A 25,936-nucleotide genomic window follows, 5' to 3' on the forward strand; every position below is an offset into this window, starting at 1 on the left:
AGACAGAAGTGCCGGGCGTCCACGGTGTCACGAACATGAGTCGGACATGACTAAATGACTAAACAACAACAGTAAGACTGCAGCTTTCACAAACAGGCTGGAACCACTGAAGCAGGCAGGGACATCATGACCAAGATGTTACTATCAACTTGACTTCTGATATGAAATTGACAAAGTTTTTGTCCTCAGATACTAAACTAATCTGGTAGGATGGCTAGTATGCAGTTTTATGGTGGCTTGGCCTGTGTGGCCAACATCCTAAGGACACTTGTAGGGGTGGGATGGGGGCATGGAGTCCACACAAAAGGACCTGTTAGCAAAGAAATGAACAGGAAATGAGGCTTTCGCCTGGACATTTATTTATACCCCAGGTGTGGATTGAAGCAATGCAGTCTCCCCTCTGGTCTGTTTCTGACTGCCATCCTCTAAAATAACCAGGATTTGACTGACCAGCTACAGGCCATGAAACTACCCCCAAGGTGGCCCAACCCATAGACCAGGTCCACACATTTAGCACCAATATGTGCCTCTGTCAGAGTGAGAAGGGGTCTTATGTTTCATAATAATAATGTTATGTGCATAGGGCATCAAACACTTGAGTAGACCACACTGAGCCCACAGCTGCCAACCTCATGGCACAAATATATATATTGTATTTCTACTCCGTTTTAAAGAACATGTGGATAAATTTTGTATGCTTGGCATACTAAAGTCATGAAAAACGAAACAAAATGGGTGGGGAAGGGCCCTGAATCCCAAGTCAACGTCACTGTTATTGGGCAACCCAATCTTTGGAAACATTGGTTGAACATGACTGTAGGATCTGGTCCAACTGTCTTGCCCACCCTTCTGCTGCTGTTGCCATCAGGGGCAGATGCAGAAATTGCTCAGGAGTTCATTCTTAGTCTCGTGCTTAGAGATCAGCTATCGAAATAAATGGGACTTAAATGGCAGAATGATTCTAAGCCACGATGAGGGAACAGCAGGGCAGAACAGAACAGTGGAACAATTGGAGCACCATAAGCCCCAGTCTTTTTTCCACTTATTTTTTTGCTGCTGCTGCTTCGGGGCCTGAGAATTGGGCCCCTTATGGAAATCACCCATGTCCCAGCTCAAAAGTTCCACAGACTGCTGGTATTGTGGAGTATGGCAGGGGCTTCTGCAGCAGTCGACCTCTTACCCTCAACAGAGGGTCACCACAATTGTATCCTAAACCCCTCCGAAGGCATGGATGAGAGATTAGCAGGGGTGCCATCTTGAATAAGATATTGTGGGGGCACAGGTAAGCCCCAACCCGCATAACTGATCACATCATTCAGTGCACACACACACACACACCATTGGAGTGGGAATGCCCATCAACTTTGTGAGGGCCTGGTCCCTTTAAATATTTTATTGTGGGGGCTGATGCCCCCACGGCCCCTAGGAGTTAGCTCCTATGGAGATTAGGACTGCACAGTAATGATGATTATTGTCACTATTATCTTAGTTCCATTAAGTTCAGTGGGTAAATTGAAAGCATGCCTAGGTCTGGATGAAAAAAAGGTGAAATGTTTGTAAAACCCTGCTAAAGAGCACAGAAGAATAAAAAAGATAAAAAAATTGTCAGCCTCAATGTCTAAATAATGAAATGGGTTCCAAATACTCCCCTTCCTTCTTTAGTCTAGCTCATGTCGCTAAATTGTAATAAGTCTACCATATAAACTGTTCTAACCTAATGTGTTAATCCAACACAGAATACCTAAATATGCTTTTGTGAATAATGTCTGGTTTATGTTCAACATTCCCCACCCCCCTGCACCATTTCTATTTTATATAGAGAGATTTTCCCCCTCAAACTTAAGGAGGGAAAGTTATTTTATGCTGCCACCACTGCAGGAGCTTTTTAAATGTTTCAAGGAAGTATAGCTTTCATTTAGGTTTGTGCCCTCCAGTCTGTTTATACTGGTCGATACACTTGTCTAAAAAATATAATGGATTAGCACATCATTCAACAAACTAGTCAGAAGGCAGGCTCAAGGCGACAGAGACCAAAAAGTAAATTACAGTCAGTAGTAGGGGCAGGCCATGCCCAAAGCAAGGAAACATCATATCAGTACAAAACCTGCATTCTGGGAGAATGTTCCACCAACTGAAAGGGTTGAAAATTTTACAATGAAATATAATAAAACAATCCGTTCTATGAATTCATGTCTAGCTATAAAAATGTTTCATCTGAAATACATAATGTAAGAAACTTGGTCTTACAACAACACCAGGTTTCCTTCGATACTAGATATTGTCATTTTAGCACATTAGAATTTGCACACATAGGGATTCTTATGCACATGCTATTCAGACATGCCCAAGAAATGTCACAAAAGGATATTGTTGTTTTATTTTATATAATAACTTATTTCTCTCCTCTCGCTATGCTGAATAAAACTGATGGGATAAGATGAAGAGAGCAGTCTTACCTTACATTCACTTGAGGTGGGAAAGAGAGATCTGGTGGAGGAGCAATTGACACATCCATTGTCCTACCATTTTGTTGCAGCCAGGCAAGAGGTGAGGGGACAGCTCCCCCCCCCCCTTCTTCACTCCTACTGACTGCAATAAGACTCCACTATGCCAATGTAGTGTTGGGTGATTTCTGTGGTCATGTTAAAGGAATGAAGGGGGTTGGAAGCAACATTCAAAACTCCCATTGTTCTAGGTGCGTTTTGCGACAGGGAATTTCATAAACGCAAGCAGTTTCTGAGCTCTGGGCACAGTACTGCGCCTAAGATTTCAGATTAAAATTGCCACTGTTACTCAGAAGTAAATCCCAACCAAGTTCAATGGGGCTTCCTCCCAAGTAAAACATGCATGGATTGGGGACCTGAAAACTTTTTTCTTTTCTTTTAAACCCAACATGTTTTGTTTAGGTTTTAGTTGCCTTGTTTAATGTACTTTTAATGTATGATGTGCTTTTAATTTGAAATATACTAGCCAGTTAGTTATGATGGTTTAAGGAGTGCATGTTAAAGTGTCTCAGCCTCTCACAGGGATGCTGAAAATAAAAATAAATTTTGGAGCTGGATCATTGAAGGACCCTTAAGTCTTAGGTTTGCGAACTGGACACTCAAGGTGGGTGTCTCTCCCATCAGTTGTGTAGACATTTAACATCTGTTAATTGTGGTGCCAAAAAGATATATTTATATGAAGGAAAGGGAGTGTAGGGAGAATCCAGGGCTTGTCTGCAGAGTGGAAGGAAAGCAGGACCTTTTTCTGCCTCCCCACTTCCAGCCGCTCTCTGAAGACTGCAGAAGGGACCTTCTTAAGAATATTAGGGGGCGGGGGCGGGGAGGGGAAGCATGGCTTCATTTTTTGAAGACTTCAAATGACGACTAGACCATGAGAAAAATGAACATGAAGATTTTGGCTTCAGTTCAATCATTTTCAGCTTTGTATTCTTGTTACAAAAAATCTGTGTGCTGACATTCAGTTGCCGCTCCCATAACCTAGGTTTACGGTGCCATTTAGCTCCTAGCTTTCATATCTCAGTTTCTAACACTGGTTGGGGGGGTCCACATGCACCACCAACATGCACCACTATTGGACTACTGCCAGCAGAATATATATGTCATCAAATATTTCTTCCAGTGTCCTGGAGGACCTGCAGTGAGAAATCTGTCCTGCCTGCCAGTGGACCTTCCTCTCTGCCAATGGACAAGCACTTATCGACTGCTTCCTAAGGCCCTTTAGCTGCATTCCCTGGAAAGCTAGGATTCTAGTCTAAGGCCACTAGATGCTGCCTCCCTCCCTCCCTCTCTCTCCCTCCCTCCCCTCCTCATTCCCACAGACATGGAAAGAGCAAGCAGAGACGAAAGAGAAGCACACTCTTGCTCACCTGGAGAATGGTGCAACCTGTTGACTGAAAGCAGCAACTGCAGCCCTGAATAAGGGCCTCCTTTTCCTTGCCACCACCTCAGCTTCCTGCTTTTTGCAATGCCTCTTTTAGCATGGTTGCTTGCTTGTTCTTCCCACCCTTCATTTACCATATCACAAGATTTGATTTGAGGAGGGTGGGGAGGTTTGCTGCTACTGCATACTGTTGAGTATTCTGCCAGGGGGAAATCACTGAGAAAGAGTATACCCAGGTAAGCAACAATTGCAGGGAGAAAGTCAGGTGGGCCAAAGCTCAGAATGTACTCAGGATTGCAAGAGAGAATAATAATAATAATAATAATAATAATAATAATAAAGTTTCCTCTGCTATGTTCAAAGCAAGAGGAAGAACAAGCAAGTCCCTTGCATGGAGAAGATGGAGAGATGCTACTGGGTATCAGAAAGAAGAGGGACGCAGGTGGCGCTGTGGTCTAAACCACTGAGCCTAGGGCTTGCCATTCAGAAGGTCGGCGGTTCGATTCCCTGCGACGGGGTGAGCTCCCGTTGCTCGGTCCCTGCTTCTACCCACCTAGCAGTTTGAAAGCACGTCAAAGTGCAAGTAGATAAATAGGTACCACTCTGGCGGGAAGGTAAACGGTGTTTCTGTGCACTGCTCTGTTTTCGCCAGAAGTGGCTTAGTCATGCTGGCCATATGACCCAGAAAAACTGTCTGCGGAAAAACGTTGGCTCCCTCAGTCAGGAAAGCAAGATGAGTGCTGCAACCCCAGAGTCATTCAAGACTGGACTTAACTGTCAGGGGTCCTTTACCTTTACCTTATCAGAAAGAAGACGGAATTGCTCAACATCTACTTTGCTTCTGTCTTCACCCAAAATGAAAGCAGTGCCTAACCTGGCGATATCAGAATAAATGATGCAAGGAAAGAGCTGCAGCCCAATATAGGGAAAGAGGTGGTAAGGGAACACCTAGCTATTTTAAATGAATTCAGATCTCCAGAGCCTGGTGCTTTAGTGGAGATTCCTGCATTGATGGGGGTTGGGCTAGATGACACTCGGGATCGCTTCCAAGTCTACAATTCTATGATTTTAATGTATTAAACATGTATTCATAAATTAAGAAGGGATCACGCATTTCCATGTCCTTGATAAGTAAGGCTTGTTAAGTTTTTATATAGATAACATTAAGATAGATAGATGATAGATAGACAGATAGATAGATAGATAGATAGATAGATGATAGATAGATAGATGATAGATAAACATTAATTAATGTTATTTGAAAGTTTCCCATTTCCTGTAACCAGTTTATCTTCCTGTCAGTTATAAACAGAATGGTAGTTTCTTGTCAACGTTTGATACTTGGATGTTTAACTAGCACACCTCAGAAGATAAAATACCAATAGATTATAAAGCATGAAACTCCTTTCAGAATGTCTAATCAGCGACATCCTCATTAAAGTTCAAACAATATATCTTTAGAATGAATAAGAAACAAAAGGTTAAGAATGAGGTACCTATGAGAAGGATCTGCTATTGACACAATTGACCTGTGAAAATGTTCTCTTCGTTGATATACAACAATTCAGTTCTCTTGCTTTCATATAATTGCTACCTTAAAAGTCCTTCACATCCAAGTGCTAATATAATTGCAGTTCATATTTCAGATAATCCACCAAAAAGGAAAACTAATTTCAAAATATTTGATCATAAAAGTTGTCCCCAGCTTTTACACACATAATTTAGTCAAATAATATCAGATAATCTTTAGCAGGAAATTGCTAGGAAATCCATCTAAGCAGCATCCATTTGCACTTATATAAATGTACTGAAAGTGTAGGAAGAATTTGACAGCTTGCCATATGTGATTTCATTCCGTAGCCTACCTACTTTACCATCAAAAGTTATATCCTTTGAAGCATTGCCAGAATTACTTTAGCCCAGTAGATATGCTAGATGTGCCCTTTAAAAGCCATATCATTTCCTTTCTACTCTGACTAGTTCAGTGTAGCATCTGCTCAACTAAATTCCTTTGAAGGTTAAAACCAAAAAATAAAATAAAAACCTTCCTGAACTTGTTGTACAGCTTACTAAAGTGGCCAGCACTGGACGAAGGAAGCCCAGAACCAAATTTGGGTTAACTCAGTCTGCAAGAAGAGGAAAAGGCAATTTTCAGCCATCCTGAAACATTATAAGTGCACCAACAGAAAATTAGCGATTGGACGACACTAAGGCAGGCAGCATTTTATTTGAAAGAGAAGCCATAAAAATGATGATGATAATGCTTATTTTTATATGATTATTCTGTTATGCTCTTTGTATGTAAATGCTTATGAGCTGTGGCACAGGTGTTGATGTTAATATAAAGGACAGCAGCACAAATTGAAAAATTGGGTTTGAGAATTGACAACAATAATGTTGATGCACAAGATCACAGCAATTATGTGTGTGTGTTTTGGAAGGGGAAAGGCTATCTAGACGCTTACAAAGAAATGGCAACTATTCATAGCTTTTGGGGAACTGGAAAAAATCAATGGATGCAGTAATGTGTACGAAGAGGCTGTCAATATTATAAGAATAAAAATCTATTTATGAATGTAGGATTATATGCTACATATATTCACAGGAAATACTTGTTCAAATTTACATTTTACACAAACAACACATGAATTTGCAGCAATATTTGTTTCCATTTTTTCATGTTCTCTTATTGCGTGTTTTGTAATATAATGTTTATAATAAAATATTTTTAAAGAAAGCACAAACATATATTGCTCAAAAATCTGCATTTATTTTTAATTACTTTTTAAAACTACTTGAGTACCTCTCTGTGCATCCTAGATAATAACAGGCTATCACCTCTTACTAAAGTGCTGTTATGACATTTTAGAAGTCTCTTCAGCTCAACCCTTTAAATTCTCTGCATGCTACCAAAGGTTGCAGGCCTGTGTTTTTATTAAACAGCTAAAGAATCTCAGTAATTACGTGATTTACTTTTCTGCTGAAGTGAAAAGGTTTTCAAATATTAAAATGGCACTGTCCTTTCCTTAGTCTCCTGTAACCTACTAATGTCAATTTTAATTAGCGGGTTGTAAAAAGTATGTTTTTATTTCACATAATTTTTTCTGAATTCCATACATTCTTTTAAATGAACTTGCATATCACCTTCTGGGAAGCTGAAGACTTTCCAGTCTGAAAGGGTTCTTCATGCAGTAATACTAAGCATGTGCATTGTGTCATAACATCTTCAGACAGGCACATTCCAGATGGGTTGTCATGTTAGTCCGTTGCATTAAAATATGGACTCTGCTGGCACCTGAAGACTCACATTTATTGTGACACAAATTTTTAATGTGAAGACTCACAATCTCGAGTCCAATTTGTCAGGGTCTCCTAGGTTTGTAGGAATATATACACAGGGGTACAGTTGAAATATGTGTGTCTGTATGTGGAGGTGCAACTTCAGTTTTTATAAGATACGGCCAAGAAAATCCAAGAGATAGCAGTAAGTATGTTAAAAAATGATTGTAATAAAATTAATTTATAATAGTCTCTTTTCATAGTCACCACCCTTGATTCCGTAAGCTTTCCCCATTTGTAGCCAATTGGAAAGATTGCTCTCCCATTCCACATGCTTGGCATACCAATACTCCTGTGGCTGGTTATGGGGGAAGCAGTTCACAAAATCACTCCTAACAATTTATCTTGCACCATGAGTTTATTGCAGAAACCAGTGTTTTTCAGTGTCACTCCAAATATGACAGCATAGTTGTTCGGACAGCAACAGCACTTTCTTATATCTGGTACACACCATTTCATAGCATTGTTCCTTTTTTCTTTCCATGAGATTATTTTTGCATGGTGAGATACATTTCGGTGAGGGGAGTATCTTGTGAACAGCTCCCACAAGTTTTCTGTTCCCTACCAGGCAGTCTCATCTGGTGAACTTCGCAAGTGGGAAAACCAACTCTCGAGGAATCCAATACCGTTACATGGCCAGCCATGATTTCTTCATAAGTAAAAGTAATTTTATCATTGAGGCTGAGTCATAAGCCGTATGATAGAAAACCTTGCTGAAATGAAGAGTGCCTTCAAACTAGCTGGGAAGACCATGTAAGTCATTTTGAGCTCAATGGAAGAAAGCTAAGATATAAATATAATAAATGATAAAATAAATAATGCGGCAAACAACCTCACAATTAGAAAGCTGGAGGAAGATAATGTGAATTTCCTATAAAGGACAACACTATAATTCTAACACAGGGGTTCCCAAACAGTGGTCCATAGACCAACAGGTCCACTATGAAGGACACTTACAATCTGAATTCCATACAGTTCAAATTGTGATACAGTAAAATAAAATGGAAGAAATAAAAGAAGCAATAAAAATATGATTAAAAACCATATAGTACCCAGCACAGGGCATTATAATTGCTACAGAAAGCAGCCAAAAATAAAATAAAATCATTAAGTGCTCTGCTAAGACCCTCAACAATTTGCAAGTGGTGGGGGTGGGGGGATGGGAGCCACTGTTCCAACCTCATGCTAAGACTGCTCAACAGAAGCATATCTATTATCTTTATTTGGGATCCATTAACACCAAGTTCAATAAATTCCCTCTTTGGGGCTAAGAAGCTTTGTCCCAGGCCCTGTCCCAATAAGAAATAAGTAGAATGTAATTAAAGAGTATTATGTCAGCCACTACATTAACTTACCTACTGAATGACATCTGTTTTTCAGACTCCAGCAGAAGGAGCTGAGAGGAAAACTTTGTAGAGAGAGTCATATGGAGGGGGGGGGGATTCATTATTCTGGGTGTTCCGTTCTCCATCAGCCCCAGGCTTCTAACTAAAAGCTTCAACAAATTCCCTTTGATCTCCATAGTTAGTCCCAATCCTTAGGATTGCTGCCTCCCTAGTGCTGATAGTGGGGCTGAAAGGAGACAATGGAAGTTAAGCTCCTGAACTAGTGGGACCACTGGGTTTTGCCCCTGACTGTCAAGGACATGGCTAAATCAAACGCCTGGGAAGAGTCTGACATTGGAGATGAAGGATTGCCAGTACAAAGAGAGCCAGAGTCTGACTCTGGAAGTGAGAGATTGCAGCCACAAACAGGGCAGGAGTGGGTTAGTCCAACCCCCCTTTATCAAGAGTTCCCAGACTCGGAGAGATCATAGGCAGAGGGAGGGGAGGAGATAGAAGACATTGAGGGGGTTGCTATGCAACCAGGAGGGAAACAGCATTCAGAGGAAGTGTTCTTTGAAAGCGGGGGAGGGGAGTTCACCCACCTTCTCCCAGAAGAGCTGAAAGGGTTAAGATGCTACAGAACTGCAAGAGAGGAAGGACTGGAATTTGGCGCCCTATGTATTGTGACCAACTCGTAGGAAAGGGCGGCAGAGCCGCACTCTGGATGTAGTTTGTAAATAAATGAACCACAAAACTGCCAGAGAGTCGTTACTTCTTATTGGGGCTTGCTTGCCTGCCTGAGATTATTACACTGACTGCATGTTATATATCAAAGAGCAAAAAGCCGGGTGTGAGCATGCTCAGTTATGGGATAGGTAGCTTGAGAAGTCTTCTATATTTCTACTGCCGTGCATGCAGTATGGCATTCTGGTTTGTTTCTACAGAATGCTTCTTTTTATAGCTATATATATATATATATTTATATTGTTTATGTTTAAGTTTATGTTTATAGGACGGTATATTTTACATCTCTCACTGAAGACCAGTTATTTTCTATTCTGTGTTAGACAGAGCCTTCATTGTATTGCATTAATTTGTTTGATCTGTAACTTGGACAGGACAGAGGAGAGGCATGTTCCAGTCTAAGTGATTTGGAATTCATTGCAAAATGATTAATGGTATATTATTTTGTATTAAGTCACTTTTTTTTAAATTTGATCCCCTTCTTCATCCTGATCCCCAAAATATGGAGGTTGGTTAAAGAAAGTCACTCTGCTCATATTCTGATGAGGTCATATTTCTATAATTGAGTCCTGACATTCAAAATGGGTTCAAAGGTTAAGGTCCTGAAAAGCTCAGACTCAAATGAATCACATTTCTTGGGTTAGTTAAAAAAAGTTATTTTCAAGGCTGAACTCCTGACAGAATTTACCCATTAGGTTAAGAGGGGATGCGATACAGTTTCTGGAGTCACAGTATTGTGGTGAGGATTACTGCATATACTTAAAGTCTCTCCTTTTCAATAGTACTGAACAAAGCCCCAGTGTGGAAGAATGCAGTAATTTTCAAACAAGGAGACTGAATCTGAGGCTGCTAGCATAAAAAGCAACAAATAAGGCTATACCCTCTTATATTTGGTTTATTAGAGCAGTGGTTCCCAAAGGGTGTGGCACTGGTGTGGCATGAGAAGATCGGCAAAGAAGATGGGAAAATTCAAGGACAATCAAAGAAACATTTAAATATTCCATTGTGGTATAGTATTTTGTAGTATCAAACTAATTTTTCATAAAATAGTTGGGTTCTATGTTATAAATCAGGCACTGCCAGGAGTTGTTTCTTTATGCTTTCCTCTGTATTTCTTATCAATAAAAAAAAAACCGGTGTGGCACGATTTTTTATTCTGAAAGTGTGGCTCAGAGAAAAAAAGTTTGAGAACCGCTATATTAGATCAATGCTCTTGGCTGCCGGATGAGCTTATTCACCACTCAAAAACACTCTGCTGGATGGCTAGTGGCAGAGAAGTAAGCCACACTTTCAGCCACATAGGAAGCAAAATTATTTGTTTATTTATTTGTTTATATCCCACCTGTCATCCCAAAGGACAGTAATGTGTTGTCTCCTGTGTTCAGTCAGGTTCAGAGTTCTGGGCTGCAACCTTTACACAGAAGTAAATCTCACTGCTTCTAATGCAGCTTACTTCCATTTAAATGTCTTGAGACCTATGCATGACTGACACGTAGAACACATTTCCTTAAAATAAACACAGGGACATACAGACACACATATTTTCCTGAAGAAAATAAGCTGTTAGTAAGATTTCCGTTTCTTCTCTTCCTATTATGGGAAAGTGTAAGAAGCAGGAGGGGTGGAAATGTCCTTGCAACACCTTCCTTCTAACATTTCATAGCTGGAATTATTACAGAACAGGAAAATAGTTTCCAGCCATCAAATGGTAACACTGTAAGGCTGTGTTTTATTACTCTAAGAATTTGCACAATTCATTATAACTAGTGACTCCCCTCTGCATAAAGGATTTCAGTGTTTCAGCCTCAATGGCTGGTAAAATATGTTCCAAAGAACAAATAAGGAAGACATGAGTCTCATGTAAAACAATATTCTGGATTCCCTTAGCTCCCTCAGTCATACCTATTTCTGTCTATTCTGCAGAACATTTAAAGCAATATTCCAGGCACTATATAAACACACAGAGGGAAAATAAGCAAGGCAATGCGATCAGTCACAAGAAGCTAATTTTGAGTTTTCCAATATAAAATAAAATAAAAGTAAAGTAAAACAAGCAACGTGCGTTGTGTTTGCACTGGCTACAAAGTGACAGCCAGTGGATTATTCCACAGATTCCGAATGCTGGGAATTCAGATGGCATTTACTAGCATAACCTTTCAACTCTGAGCACATCAATAGAAGTAGGCAGTGGTTTGAAATATGATTCCTTGCAGATAGCATATCCTCATTCATCTGACTGTGGTGCTCTGTGCTCCACTGCACAAACAGCGGCTCACCCACTTCTGAGAGGACACTAATAAAAAAGGCATCAATTTTCAGCTCTAGTACTACTGTGATCTCTTTATATGTTCGACATCCAACATTAAATTAAAATGCTGTTATAAATCCTACTTTCTGAATCCGGAATGAGTGTTGGGTTTTTGTCGCTTGAGACCGCAGCAAATCTTGTCAAAAGCAGGGAAGCACGTCTTGTTCACTCAGAATTAATGTTGTGGATGAAAGAAGGAGGGAAAAGTGGGTGACTATGGTGAATTGTAGGTGTCTAAGACAGTGGGTAATGAGCTTTGGGAGGTATCAAAAAGGAGAATAGCATTTGCAGCATCCCCGCAAATGTGTCAAGCAGCAAAACAGTACACAGTGATTAACTCTTAAAAGGTAATCTCCACCAAAACCGGACGCTGCGTTTGAGTGATTTATATAGCTGTGCCAAGGTGCGATGGAGAACGGATGACCGGTAACTTTGCTTTAGAAGCAAAATGTTTCGGATCACATTACGGACAAAGTGAAGGTTGTTTACAGGTTGCCTATGCCAAATTATGCAGATGTTGATGCTTATGCCTTGTGTCACTTGTACCACAGTTGCCTTAAAACTGTGGGAGAAAAGGCACCTTTTAATTGGGGGAAGGTGAGAGGGGGTGGCTGATTAAGCGACCAAGCCGAGTGCTGCTGCAACAACAGAATACTACCTGAGGTACTGTAAGGAATTCTGGGCACAAGAATGAACGAAGGCAGATGGCATATTTCTATTATTCAGAAGACTGTAATATGCTTTGGCGCTTTTCAGCTGTGTCTGATAACCTCTAATGGCAGGTATCTTTTTCTCCTTTAAGATCTGTGCTGAACTATACCGAAGAGACAATAATGGTTTCAGCAAAGATACTGTGTCTGCAGATATATTCTCTTGTTCCATTCATTCATAATTATGAAGAAAAGAAACAAGCCTGCCTTTCTGGGGGAGGGGGAGATAGCGAAGGAGGGTGCCTTGAAGAGTGGTTCGATATCTGGATCGAACAGAGGAACTTTTCCCCCCTTAGGATCCTGCCTGGAGAAACCTTGACATGCACAAAGTCAGAACCTAGACAAAGTTGCCCTGGTGAGAACGATAAGGTCACCCGTGGGATTGCTGAGATTATCTCTGTCAAGCACTTGGACAGCATGCAGTCAAATGATGCATCATGCAGTCATTTTCAGGGGGGGGGGGGAAATCAATTTCTTCACCAGGTCGCTATTTGCTTTTCAAAGTGCCCTTGTAGGCCTTCCACCACCAAGCATTTATCAATTTAAATGTTGTAAATTGATAATGTGCCACTGTAACTTGTACTGTTTCTGAATTATTTTGATACTTCTCTTTTCTCTGTGGTCCCCCAATCCTTCAGTGCATTTATATTTTAAAAGGGTTTCCCCCTTTCTCTTTTCAGCTAAACAAACAACAAAAACAACACCCCCCAGCCTAATAAATACTTTAATTTTGTGTTTGTTTGTTGCTGTTATTTTTTTAAAAAAAAATCTTCCTTGGAGCTATATGACTACAGAGAATCATATTTTATGTTTAATTATATAATGTTTATTTAATGTTTATTCTTAAATGAGGTCAAATGTCTATGAAAAGCTATCAATACTGGTGGATTAATTTAATGAATACTCATTACTCTGGCGTGTGGCGTTCAAATTTACTGTGTTGCAAAAAAAGAAAAAGAAAAAGGCTGTAGTAGGGTTTATTTGTTTTAGTGCTCTCATTATGAGGCTTTAAAAATATACTAGATAGCTATCTCCATCAAAAAACTGTATTTTAAAATAGGAAATTGGGTTGGAGCACACAAAAAGAATGCAAATGCCAACATTTCCGCGAAAATATATTTTAACCAAATGTAGCATAAAGTAATGCAATAAGCAGATACTAGCCTCAACTTCATTTGCATAAAAAAAAACAGGTGGGACATAGTTGTCAAAGCTTCAGAAAAGCAAAGGAATTACATAGCAGTTGCAAAGCATCCTTAACCTCCAATGATTTATTGGCCCTTGGCCAAGTTATCAGGGGAATCTAATTCTTCTTTATTATTCAAATAAAGCACATTTGGCACCCTGGTTCCCTTTCAGAATAGCTTCACAAATAGACTGAGCACTGTCATTTATTTGACCTTGTTCTTGTGTGCTGTTGCTCTAATTTTATTTGCCATTCCTTAGGACAAATACTTAGAAATCCAACGTTCAGAGCTTGGTTACATTATGGGACAAGCAAAGTACATAAATATACCAGTTCGCTTTCACCTATTTTGCTTTTAAAAGGACACAGCCTAAACAACAACTTATCCTTTATTCCCCTTCACCTCTATTAGCTCTTATTATGTCTGCAGCTGTACTGTTCTCTTTTTAGCAAGAATTTTTTTTAAAGGACAATTTGCAACCCTTTATGTGTCCTGGGTAACTGGATACAAGGGCAGTATTGCATTTTAAGGTGAGAATTTCGGCTTGCAAATTAGGGAGGAATGTTGAGATGATCAATTAAGAACTCATTTAAGAACATAGCATCATAAGAGCAACCCTGTTGGATCAATCCCAAGGCCCATTTTGTCCAGCGCCTTGTTCTCACGATAGCCAACAAGATGTTCATGGGAAGCTTCAAAGCAGGGCCTGACCTTTAAAGCCCTAAATGGCCTTGGCCCTGTATACCTGAAGTGTGGCGCCTGCCCTGTGGAACGCCCTCCCACCAAATGTCAAGGAAATAAACAACTATCTGACGTATAGAAGACATCTGAAGGCAACCTTGTTTAGGGAAGTTTTTAATGTTTGATATTTTATCGCTTTTTTATTATGTTGGGAGTCACCCAGAGTGGCTGGGGAAACCCAGCCAGATGGGTGGGGTGGTATTATTATTATTATTATTATTATTATTATTATTATTATAATATTACTGCTACTACTACAGGACACTCCCCATTTCTGATTCTCAGCAACTGGTATTCAGAGGCATACTGCTAGGTAAAGCATGGATATTGGGGCCAATAGTCATCAATGACATTATCCTCTGTGAATTCGTCTAATTTGAAAAGCCAAAGGCTTTCATTCATTTATTTAATAACATTTATATACTGCTTGATTGTAAAACCACCACAACAACAACTTAATAGTGGTTTACAAAAAGAATAAAACCATGGAATTGTCAGTAAAAAAAATCTATTTCAGACAGAGTTGGGACCCTGAGGACCATCAAAAATAATAAAAATCAATAAGCTAAAAGCCAGATTTAAAAACTTGTCAGTATTCTATGTGTATGGATAAGCTTGCTGAAACAAAAATGTTTTTAGCAGGCACCAAAAAGAATACTGTGAAAGTGCCTCCCGCCCAATAGCAATAGGCAGGAAGTTCCTAATTACGAGCTGCCATGCTAAAAGATCTATTTATTCTCATACTTTCTCAAACTGACAAGCTACACACAGGCGATCTCACAGGTAAACAGGTCCCAAGCTGTTACGTACTTGGCAACTGGTGAAGTTCTCTAAGCAGAGATGTTATTGTTATGATATTCTGTTCCACCTTAACAGATATTTGGAGTTGTTGTATGTCACATGTCTGTTTACATTCCAGCACAGCTTGCTGGGAACTTCCATTGTGTGTATAGCTTTTGCTTATGCTGTTTGCTTGGACACGAAGGGGAGAAGAGATGTTTTTCCCTTTGTCCTGATGCTGAATAAAATGCCTGTAAATACGCTTTACACAGCCTCTATCTGCCCTTCTGATGCGAAGAGTTATTTTCTCTGCTGGCTTGCATGCTCAGCTTCTGAAGGTTTCTGAAGCTTGAGTTGCAGTTACATGCTAATCTTAGGACTGGTGATTGTTTGGCTGCCGGCTGGTAGGCTGGAGCCAGCTGGGGGCCTGCCAATTGCCCCCATTTCCTTGGACGCATCCCAAAAGTTATATGCTGACAGCAACCTGCTGCAGTGTTAATCCTGTCAGCAACCATGCTGCAGTGTTCTGTAGGGGGTTTGGACTAAATGACCCTCGGGGTCCCCTCCAGCCCAACAGTACTATGACTCTGTGATTCTGAACTAGCTGTACCTTCCGGGTCAAAGTGCAAGGGAAGCTCCACACAGACTGTAGTACAATCTTGAAGTAACCAGGATATATAACCAGTTATTCTGACACATTCCCCTTTTCTAAAAGCTATCCAAACATTGAAATTCTGCTGACACATTTTGTTAATTATAATCAAATGTTTTTCTCAGAGTCTCTATAGTGCTGGAAGGGCCTTATAAGCCATCTAGTGCCTGCTCCTGCTTGAGGCATGAAGTCCAGAGCTAGAGCAGGAGGCTGATTTAATGCCAATGGGCCTCTGTACACAGGGCTGGGAATAAGTCACCTTTCTACATATTTAGGGAGTGTGACGGACAAGTTGAAGTGAGTCAAAAGTGAGACAGCAACCACAAGCAAAGCCATATGTTCACCACTCTATAACCCAGGATGTGAATATGTTAACCAATATAGGCAACAAAAGTTACGCAAGCTATATCCATTGCCCTGTGGTTTTCCTTTGGCCTATGTTAGGGGTGCCATATTTCAGGAAGTAAAAATCTGGACACAAAAAGTTGTTTAGCTTTCTTAGGGCCACTGTAGAGCCCAAACCGCCCATGCCTGAGCCCTGGTAGCCTGTGCCAGAGCTGCCCACACATCTTTAAAAAAAACCCCAGATCCAGGACATTTTCTTTAAAATGTAAAATTCCCCCCAGATGGGCATGTGGGACCCCCACATGTCCGGGAATTCCTGAACATATGGCAACCCTAGTAGACCTGAATCAGTGCCTGGAGGCTATATAGGATTGGGTGAGGGCAAGCGTGTGGTGGCGTGGCAGGAGCGGAAGGCCCCATAGCTAAAGTGGTACCTCAGGTTAAGAACAGTTTCAGGTTAAGAACGGACCTCCGAAACGAATTAAGTTCTTAACCCGAGGTACCACTGAAATAGTCTTGAAGGTTTTGGTCGTGGATAGCAGGTGTAGCTAAAACATCTTTAAAATCTTTGTTTATAATCTGGAATTCTGAGACAGTAGCAAGCTCTAAAATCTTGATGGTGATCCAGAAGGTCCCTTGGAGGGCCAGAAGGGACTTCTGCGTACCATATCCGATTTCATTCTGGGAGGGTGACTGGAAGCAAGAATCTTAAGGTGATCAGATTTCTAGGTGTGCTTCCCTGGATGCATCCCCATGTAAATAAGCTCGTACCTGTTAATCTGCTCAGTGGCAACTACATTTCTTGACATTTATGCAACATTGCTATGTTGAAATATGGATGTTTTGGGGGGAAACATAGCTGGAGCACTTTAAACCCTTTGTTCTGAAATTCACCTACTTTAGCACAGCCACATTAATTTAAAAGAAAATGGTGTTAGCATCTTGGTCCAAGTTAACAGATCAAATCACTTTAGAAGTGGGATGATGTTCTGTAGAATAAATGGCATTGCAGTTGAATGTCCTGGAATTACTCTTTTGAATATATATCATGTTTAATTTCATAGGACTTTGTTTTTGGGTACTATCCATACACCAAGTATATAAGACAGAAGTGCATATGAGAGAGAGAGAGAGAGAGAGAGAGGGAGGGAGGGAGAGGGAAAGGGAGAGATGCTCTTGATCAGCACTCCAGGCAGTTGAGCTTTCCCATGGAGGCTTGCCAAAACAAAAGGCTGCCAGCATTTCAAAAACGCAACACAACAGGGAGATCAAGATTGTTTGGGATGTGATCAGGAGGGAGAGATGCAAAGTTAGATACAGAACAGAAGAAGACAGAAGCAAGGTCTCTAGCCTTGCGCTAGCAGCGGGCTAGCTGACCGACATATAGTATATAGGAGACCTTTCAGCTTGTGTGGCGGGGGGAAACATAAGGCTTATGTCCATGACTGCAACTTTTTTAAGATTCTCTAGGAAAAGGTGGGGGAAAGACTGTAGCTTAAATGGAGCACAGCCTTTTTGTGCTAAAGGTCCAAGATCCAAACCCCAGTATTCCCAGATAGGAGTTGAGAAAGACTGGCTGAAACCATGGAAAACCAGCTCAACCAACCGGCTGACTCAGAAAAAGACAGCTTCCTATGCTCCTGTCTTTGAGTTGAGTGCAGCAGTTTTACTGCAGGGTGTTTCTCAAATATATACCCCACAGCAGTTCATGCTTCCTGTGTATCTACAACTTGTTCCAAAGACGTTGCAGAAGTTTCACCAAAGACACTGATTCCTTTGCCATGTTTCTTCTGGCAGCATGCTTTACTTGGCTCCTGATCCTCACAATGGTAATGGCTTTATTTATTTACTTCAGTTATTTGTTACTTTTCAGGGCCAAGCCCTCACAAAGTGACATACAGAGACAGGGACAAGAAATTTGGTGCCTGAGGACAAGACAGTGGTGATAGTTTAATTTTACTTGTGGTGAAACAGCATCTTTCACCTGTGTGCAGCTAGCTAGCTTAGAGACTGCAGGGCAAGTTATGTAGCACACAAAGCTCTGTTCTCTACCATTTCACCATCACTGCCTGCCCTACAACATCTGCCACCTAAGTCAACTCTCTCACTCTACCTAATGGTAGGGCCGGCTCTGTACAGAAAGAAGTAAACCAGGGGTAGGCAACCTAAGGCCCATGGGCCACAAGTGGCCAATGGGGATCGTTTAACCGACCCCCGAGCTGCCCCTGAACTGAGCCGTCCACTCGGTGAGTCCCCTCACGCTGCGCTAAACTGGCACAGCACGGTGCAAGGACTCGCTTCCGCAGCGCTGGAAATTGCATCTGTGCATGCGCAGATGCAGGAAATGGCAGGCGCTGATGCGCGTGCGTAATCAGGCCCACAAAGGGATCTCCGCTGGAGGGAACCGGCCCAGGCGAGGTAAACCTTGCCGACCCCTGAAGTAAACACATATAGAGTATGAAACATTGAGTAGATATAGACAAACAGATGCATGGAAGATACCAAATTAGAGCACCAAAATTCTCCCAAGGACAGTAATGAGCAAAAAAGATAATTTTTGAATTAGGTCTTCTTGAACTGAAGGAGTCAAACAAGAGTTAGCCAAAGGAGAACACTAAATGGAAATTAGTTCATTTCAATCAGTCTCTCTTTTTGGGTGGGGTGGAGCTATTTTCTGAGCTGACTTAGGTGGCAGATGTTGTAGGGCAGGCAGTGATGGTGTTAGAGAATATGTTTGAGCAGACACTGTCCCAAAAATGTACTGGTACCTATTTGCAATACGTTTATATTATGATGTGAGGAAAACCGATCAACATTCACCAATTTCAACACAATCAATTCTGTGATCAACATTCCTACACTTACTCATACATGCCCCAAATGAATATTTTGGTAAGATTTCTTTCAAATTGCTCATGCACATCACATCCGTTTTTTAAAGCCTGTGCTTCCAGTCGCATGACAGAAATGTTAACCCTTTCCTCTGCCGCAGCAAGTAAATGGCTCCAGGTCTGAAAGCAGACATACTATCTAATCACTAGCTGAGCAACAAAACCAAATCTACGGAGATTATAATCAAATATACACTAGGCACTAAAAAAAATAAAAATAAATCTTATGCATCATTCTCAAATCCAACATTACTGAATGTGTAAACTCTCAAAGTGTCACAAGGTTTATTCAACACAAACACAACCTCTGCCAGCTCATGGCACGAACCCAACAATGTTTATCTGATAGCAATGGGGAGAACATAAAGAATTGGAGGCAAGACATTTCATGTGTATATATCCCATTAATGCTTGATCTTGGCACCTTTATCACAAACTAGAATTCAATAACACAACAACCTACTACAATGACTTCCACGCTTTGAACAATTTCGAGATCACCAAAGTGAAACATTAGCATTTCCTTTCTAGAGGGAGAATTGTTTGCATAGCTATTTCTGCTGCTGCTCTTTGTGGTAAATAAAGCTTTTGAATGCTTAATTTAGTGTGGATGATTGCAGTTTCTATTTTGCTACCCTTAGTGATGAATCTGTAACATATCATAGCTTTCCTAAGACTGCTGAAAAGACTACTTGGATTGGTAATCTTTGGCCTCAGAGGAAAAGGGAGCATCTCCCTTTGGTTTACAGAACTAGAAAGTATCTATAACATTTATTTATCTGAAATATTTTCACCCACTTTTCTCTTCCAAACTCTTTTTTTTAAACAGAAGCATCTCGACAGATTTTTATCTGCAGGATAATATTCTAATATAAAATACTGCACATGAACCAACACAATGCTGAGGGAACACAATCTCCTTCAACATAACCTCAGATGAAATGTACAAGGGGGTTGTGGCAACAAGAACTGCTGTCTCCTGAGGATGCCATTTCTGGTATTGACTGTCCCTTTCCAAACGCCTGGCGCAATTGCTAGTATATTACAGCACAATAAATGTGCATCTGTTGCTCATTTATAGAGCTATGTTAAAAGGTAAAGGTAAAGGTACCCCTGACCGTTAGGTCCAGTCCCGGACGACTCTGGGGTTGCGGTGCTCATCTCGCTTTATTGGCTGAGGGAGCCGGCATACAGCTTCTGGGTCATGTGGCCAGCATGACTAAGCTGCTTCTGGTGAACCAGAGCAGCGCATGGAAATGATGTTTACCTTCCTGCCGGAGCGGTACCTATTTATCTACTTGCACTTTGACGTGCTTTCGAACTGCTAGGTTGGCAGGACTCATATTTGTGGGCTCTGAAGTAAGTCTCTCAGATATTTGTATTGCTTACTCAAGTAAGTGGTGAGAATTATGATTCCTGCATTTGTTTCTGGCTCAGATTTTAATCCAAGCTAGAAAATAATCCCCTTCTACCCAACCCACACTACCAAGCCGCTGCCTCTACTTTCCTCCCACTTCACTGACCAGAGTGCTACAAAGTTGGGGGAGACCTCCTCTCTTCCTTCATTCTCCCAGCGAGCTGTCACAGTTTGCTGCCAGAGCTATACTGCTGCTTCACCCTGGTCAATGCGGTGGGAGTGAAGGAGGAAGGTTATGCTTGAGAACAAGACAAAGGGGCACATTTACATAGGATTGGAAATAAGTTACCGGTAGCTATTTTCTGGTTTGGGGCTTATTTCAGCGCCAATCCAAATGCGAACTGGAGGAGCTCATCTGCCGCCACTCATTTGTTGCACCAGACTGAAGATCCTACCTCAAAAAAGTAGTCCACCCCAGGAACATTTACTTATTCACCAAGTATGTAGTAAGCACACTATACTGCTGGGAGAATAAAATTATTTCCTGCAGTTAGCAGTATGATTGCACTCTGTTGCTTGGAATGCAGTTGTGCAAATCTCATGGGCACCTGCTGGCTAGTATCTGTGACATATTTAATGATAGGATAATATTTTTTTTTTTGTATCCCCCCCTTTTTTTACTCTTAGTTAAATTATTCCCAGATACACTAGGGGGAGGGTACTTGAGGGACCAAAGGGTGCAGGGGAATTGCAATAAAAGGAGAAAATTAATTCTACCCCTCATTCCCTAGCTGATTCCATGCTGCGATCCTAACACCAGCTTACTGACTGGTCTCGAGAATAGATATAAACCCTTTCAGCATCGAGTTTTCATATCTCAGTGGCCAATTTTAGCTGCAGGTGTGGCTAAGGACAAGAAGCTTTGAAATTCTGTGTTGAGAGCAATGAGCATCTGTTATTCTGCTTTGGCAGTCTGTGTACAGCATGCTGGTGTGTACATCCTCTAAACTTTTTGAAGAATGGACCTGGGAGCATGATGACTATTCCCCACTGCAGAAGACACATTTCTTACATCTGAATTGAATATCATGTTATTGCCTTTGGATTAGGGATTGCAGGACTGTTTCACAAAAGCTAATATGCTTTTGTAACACTCTGAAATGGTCACCTATGGACGTGCCCTTAGAAAACATCATATTGGTTTACAGCACGTTATGAGTACACTGTGTTTTGCTTTTCACTTCCCCAGCCAAAGTATTTGAGCTCAGCAAGCCGATTTCACTTGATCTAGCAGTAATAATGGGCACAATCTTTTTGTAATCGTATATTTTTGACTAATGCACTGATTAATAACAAAGAGGTGTTTCTTTTTGCATGCTTGCAGTATGCGATGTTCAGACTTACTATTTATAATCAGAAAATCAGAAACCTATCCCTTAAGTCTAGACGCGGAATGAAGAAGTCTGTATGTAGCCTAATAATGTCAGACAACTGCTGCTGCTGCTGCTGAGCACAGAAGAATGCTTTAACAAGGACTAGGACAGGGTTAAAGCCAACTTTTTCCTTGAACAGATGATATTTCAGATGGCCACACTATTCCAGATGCATCAATTTCCTTGAAAATCGAATCCATATATGTGCATATGCTGTGCTGGCAGGAGGACTGCCTGAAATGGCCCCAACCCAAGAGCTAATATTCTTTTGGCTGGAATAATGCAATTATTATTTTCCTAGCTATCAGTCTAAGCATACAGAGCCATCTGTTATGCAAAGCAAACATACACATCTCAATTACAGAAAATGCAGTTGCCTTGACAGAATTTGGATTACTCCACTAACCAGGGCTGTAAAATTTGTTTTAAGCTAGTGTATAATGGATGCCTTTCAGGAGTTCCCTAATTAGCATTTACCTGTTTAAACTAATTATTCATCCTTCTTCTTTGCTGGTTTATTAAACTTTGTTAGACACCATGCATAAAACACGTTAATATGAACACAAGACAATAATAAACATTACAATCCTGTGTGGTTTTTCATTTAAAAAGTGCATTAACAACCATGTGGTTTTGTTACGAAATATGAAACTTCTGATGTTGGTTTATAAACAGGCCAAAGAAGAGATTTTAATTCATTACAAAACTGAGGACTTCAGGAAAATTCAATACCAATACTGAATTAACAAACCCTCATCCCCCCCCCCCCAGTTCTCTTGTTTTGTTTGACAGAACTTCCATATAACTAGTATAAACACATGTGGACTACATAGATACCACCATTTTCTTTTAGGAGTTAATGGCTGCAATTCCATTGTCTCAAACACTATTTGAATCTTTTTTTCCCCTGCCACACCAATTATTTGGCTATCCCTTTTCATTAGTTCAGGTTACCATTTTCAGCTTAGTTTAGGTGCAATGAAATAACGAAGTTATTAAAAAGTTCTAGTCCTGAGAAGGGGTCTCCTAACAACCACAGCAAGAAATGCAAGATGGGTGCCCAATTCCAAACAGTAAGACACAAGCATTAGCACAACTGTGGAGTTCCTCAAGGGTAGCTAAGCAAGAGGCATAGCATCCTACTTTGCAACTCATTGTTCGAGAAGTCTCCCAGAGTCTCCCAGAATCGTATCAGCATGGTTCCGGTATACCATGTAGCAAATGCTACTGAGAGCTCAGCCATTCGAGATAAAACCAAAAGTAATACTTCTATTCCCCTATAATCTTAGATTTCAAAATATGTCAGTAATGGAACAACAATAATTAAACTACAAGTGCTATATGAAAAAATGTCCTCTGCAGATTTACGGAACATGTGCGGAAGCAGCAGAATGTGTCCTTGTTGAAACCCTCCCTGCGAGTCATTTTAATGGTCTCTTTCAGCATTTCTTGACTCCAAATGACTCCCTGTCATTGTGTCAGCTCCCTGGATAATGCAGGGTACTCCATAAACATCCAGTAATAGGACACAAGGGAAGTACTATTAGTGTGTCCCTTTCCTACCAGGTACTGAGGTTTAAAGTTCAAAACAATTGAGAAAAGAAACTTCATTTGTTCTCAATAAATTAATAATGATCCTTAGTGGGCAGAAAAAGTTTTTTTCAAGCTGGAGATTTTTTATTTTTTTTAATCCATTTGAACATTCTATACCAACTCACATTTCTCAATGATTTTCTAGGGTGGATAAAACACAGTCATTAAAGTATAAATTCAATAACATGCGAAATGTTGCCAAATAGATTACTGAGCACAGGAGTGGAACTTGTGCCATTAAATGGTCTACTTACTTGGGATAGGCCTAGATAGATGGAGACGGTTTCCGAAATGTACAAAAATTTCCCCTCTTGATTTAGTGCAAATACAAATCCATCCAGTGACTGCAAAATAAGAAAAAAAGTGAGAAGTTTGTTATATGGGGATATATTTCACTAACAGATAAAGCACAGGCATCACACATTCACTCTATTCTCATTATGGAAATATTGAAATTAACATACATTGCCATTCTTAACACTTTATTTCTGTTCAGTGCAGAAATGAAAGGAGTTTCCTTGCAGGAAAATGGAGATGAGAAGAACACTGTGGATTGCAGAAATTTGCTAATTAACAGAGGATTACGGGCCTCCTCTTCATTCACAAATTCACCCACACACATTTTTGTGTGAGCATAAACAAAACCAATCAACAGATTACTGTCAAATATGTTCACACCTGGAGACCATAGAAATCTTGTGAATTTAATCTCTTCAATGTCAGCTTGTACGTTTATAAATTATATTCTGGCAGGTGTAAGGCTTTAGATATGGTTGCCAAAATATTTTATTAAAGAACATGTTATATACACATTTTTGGAAGCCACATGAAACATATAATCAATGAACAAACAAAAGGACTTATTTCTAACTGAAACACCACAGCACAGCACATTGAATCTATACTTGTGGATATATATTCATCAGAAATATACTTAATTTTATTATTTACTGCATTTGTCTTAAAGTGATAGTTTGTTATCCATACAATTTAGGTGAAGACTCTCCTAAATACAGAATCAGGGGGCGGGGGCGGAATCCATTCCAGAACCCAATGCAAAGTTTGGGACCTATTGTGGACTTAATTAAATGATTAGGAACACTGATGCATGTTCCATCTTAGAAGGTGGTGGCCTCTTTTCACTTGAGGTTTTTAAAAAGATGGCCATCTGTCACAGATCCTTTAGTGTGATTCCTGCACTGCAGAGGGTTGGACTAGATTACCCTTGGGATCCCTTCCAACTCTATTCCTTCCAATTCTATGGTGCGGCCTCTGTATTGCTTTCCAGGAGCACCTGAGCCTGTATTTAAATTAATTAATGTCTGTTTTTATGCTTATTGTGTTGTTGTTATGATGTTAGCCACTCTGAGCCTGGCCTCGGCTGGGCAGGATATAAATAAAAAGTTGTTGTTGTTGTTGTTCAACACTGCAAGTTGCTTTCCACCAATCCGGCCTTCCCCCCAAAATATAGCCAGCACCAGTGCTTTTTTTTCTGGGGGGACGCATACTCCTAAACATTTTGTGAAGCCAAGTTTGGCCTCACTGAGGGGCAGTACAGTCATACCTCGGGTTAAAGACGCTTCAGGTTAAATATTTTCACGTTGCATCCCGCGGCGACCCAAAGTAACGGAATGGGATACTTCCGGGTTTCACCGCTCGCGCATGCGCAGACGCTCAAAATGACGTCACACATATGTGGTGAATCGTGACCAGCACACGTGCAGACGCGGGTTGCGTTCTGCTCATGATGCGAACGGGGCTCCAGAATGGATCCCGTTCACATCCAGAGGTACCACCGTATTTCAATATGAGTGGGACATGGGTAGCGCTGTGGGTTAAACCACAGAGCCTAGGACTTGCCGATCAGAAGGTTGGCGGTTTGAATCCCCACGGTGGGGTGAGCTCCTGTTGCTCGGTCCCTGCTCCTGCCAACCTAGCAGTTCGAAAGCACGCCAAAGTGCAAGTAGATAAATAGGTACCGCTCCAGCGGGAAGGTAAACAGTGTTTCTGTGTGCTGCTCTGCTTCGCCAGAAGCGGCTTAGTCATGCTGGCCACATGACCCGGAAGCTGTACGCCGGCTCTCTCGGCCAATGAAGTGAGATGAGCACCGCAACCCCAGAGTCGGTCACGATTGGACCTAATGGTCAGGGGTCCCTTTACCTTTACTTTAGGAGAATGAGAGTAAAAAGGTAAAAGGTAAAGGTACCCCTGCCCGTACGGGCCAGTCTTGACAGACTCTGGGGTTGTGCGCCCATCTCACTTAAGAGGCCAAGGGCCAGCGCTGTCCGGAGACACTTCCGGGTCACGTGGCCAGCGTGACATCGCTGCTCTGGCCAGAGCCAGAGCCAGAGCCGCACACGGAAATGCCGTTTACCTTCCCGCTGGTAAGCGGTCCTTATTTATCTACTTGCACCCGGAGGTGCTTTCGAATTGCTAGGTTGGCAGGCGCTGGGACCGAGCAGCGGGAGCGCACCCCGCCGCAGGGATTCGAACCGCCGACCTTTCGATCGGCAAGTCCTAGGCGCTGAGGCTTTAACCCACAGCGCCACCTGCGTCCCACGAGAATGAGAGTACCTACCCCTAAACATTTTTTAAGGGAAAAAAAAGTACTGGCCAGCACTAACAACAAAGGGCAGCAAGGTTCCT

General features: G+C 41.1%; 1 protein-coding gene and 1 long non-coding RNA gene across 12 annotated transcripts in view; one reads left to right on the forward strand and one right to left on the reverse strand.

The window, feature by feature from the left end:
* The window catches only part of NPAS3 (neuronal PAS domain protein 3), a 637,919-nt gene that overhangs the window by 197,661 nt on the left and 414,322 nt on the right, over positions 1 to 25,936 (reverse strand). For all 11 annotated transcript variants that reach the window (XM_079954436.1, XM_079954435.1, XM_079954432.1 and 8 more), the window contains one exon: positions 23,545 to 23,634. In XM_079954436.1, coding sequence (XP_079810562.1) covers positions 23,545 to 23,634 — 90 coding nt within the window. The remainder of the gene's footprint in view (positions 1 to 23,544; positions 23,635 to 25,936) is intronic.
* Positions 7,591 to 13,059, forward strand: LOC307204442. The gene is made up of 2 exons (XR_013833695.1): positions 7,591 to 7,977; positions 12,404 to 13,059. It is a non-coding gene; the product is annotated as an uncharacterized lncRNA (long non-coding RNA).

This window comes from Podarcis cretensis (assembly GCF_951804945.1).
Source record: "Podarcis cretensis genome assembly, chromosome: 1".
NCBI lineage: Eukaryota > Metazoa > Chordata > Lepidosauria > Squamata > Lacertidae > Podarcis > Podarcis cretensis.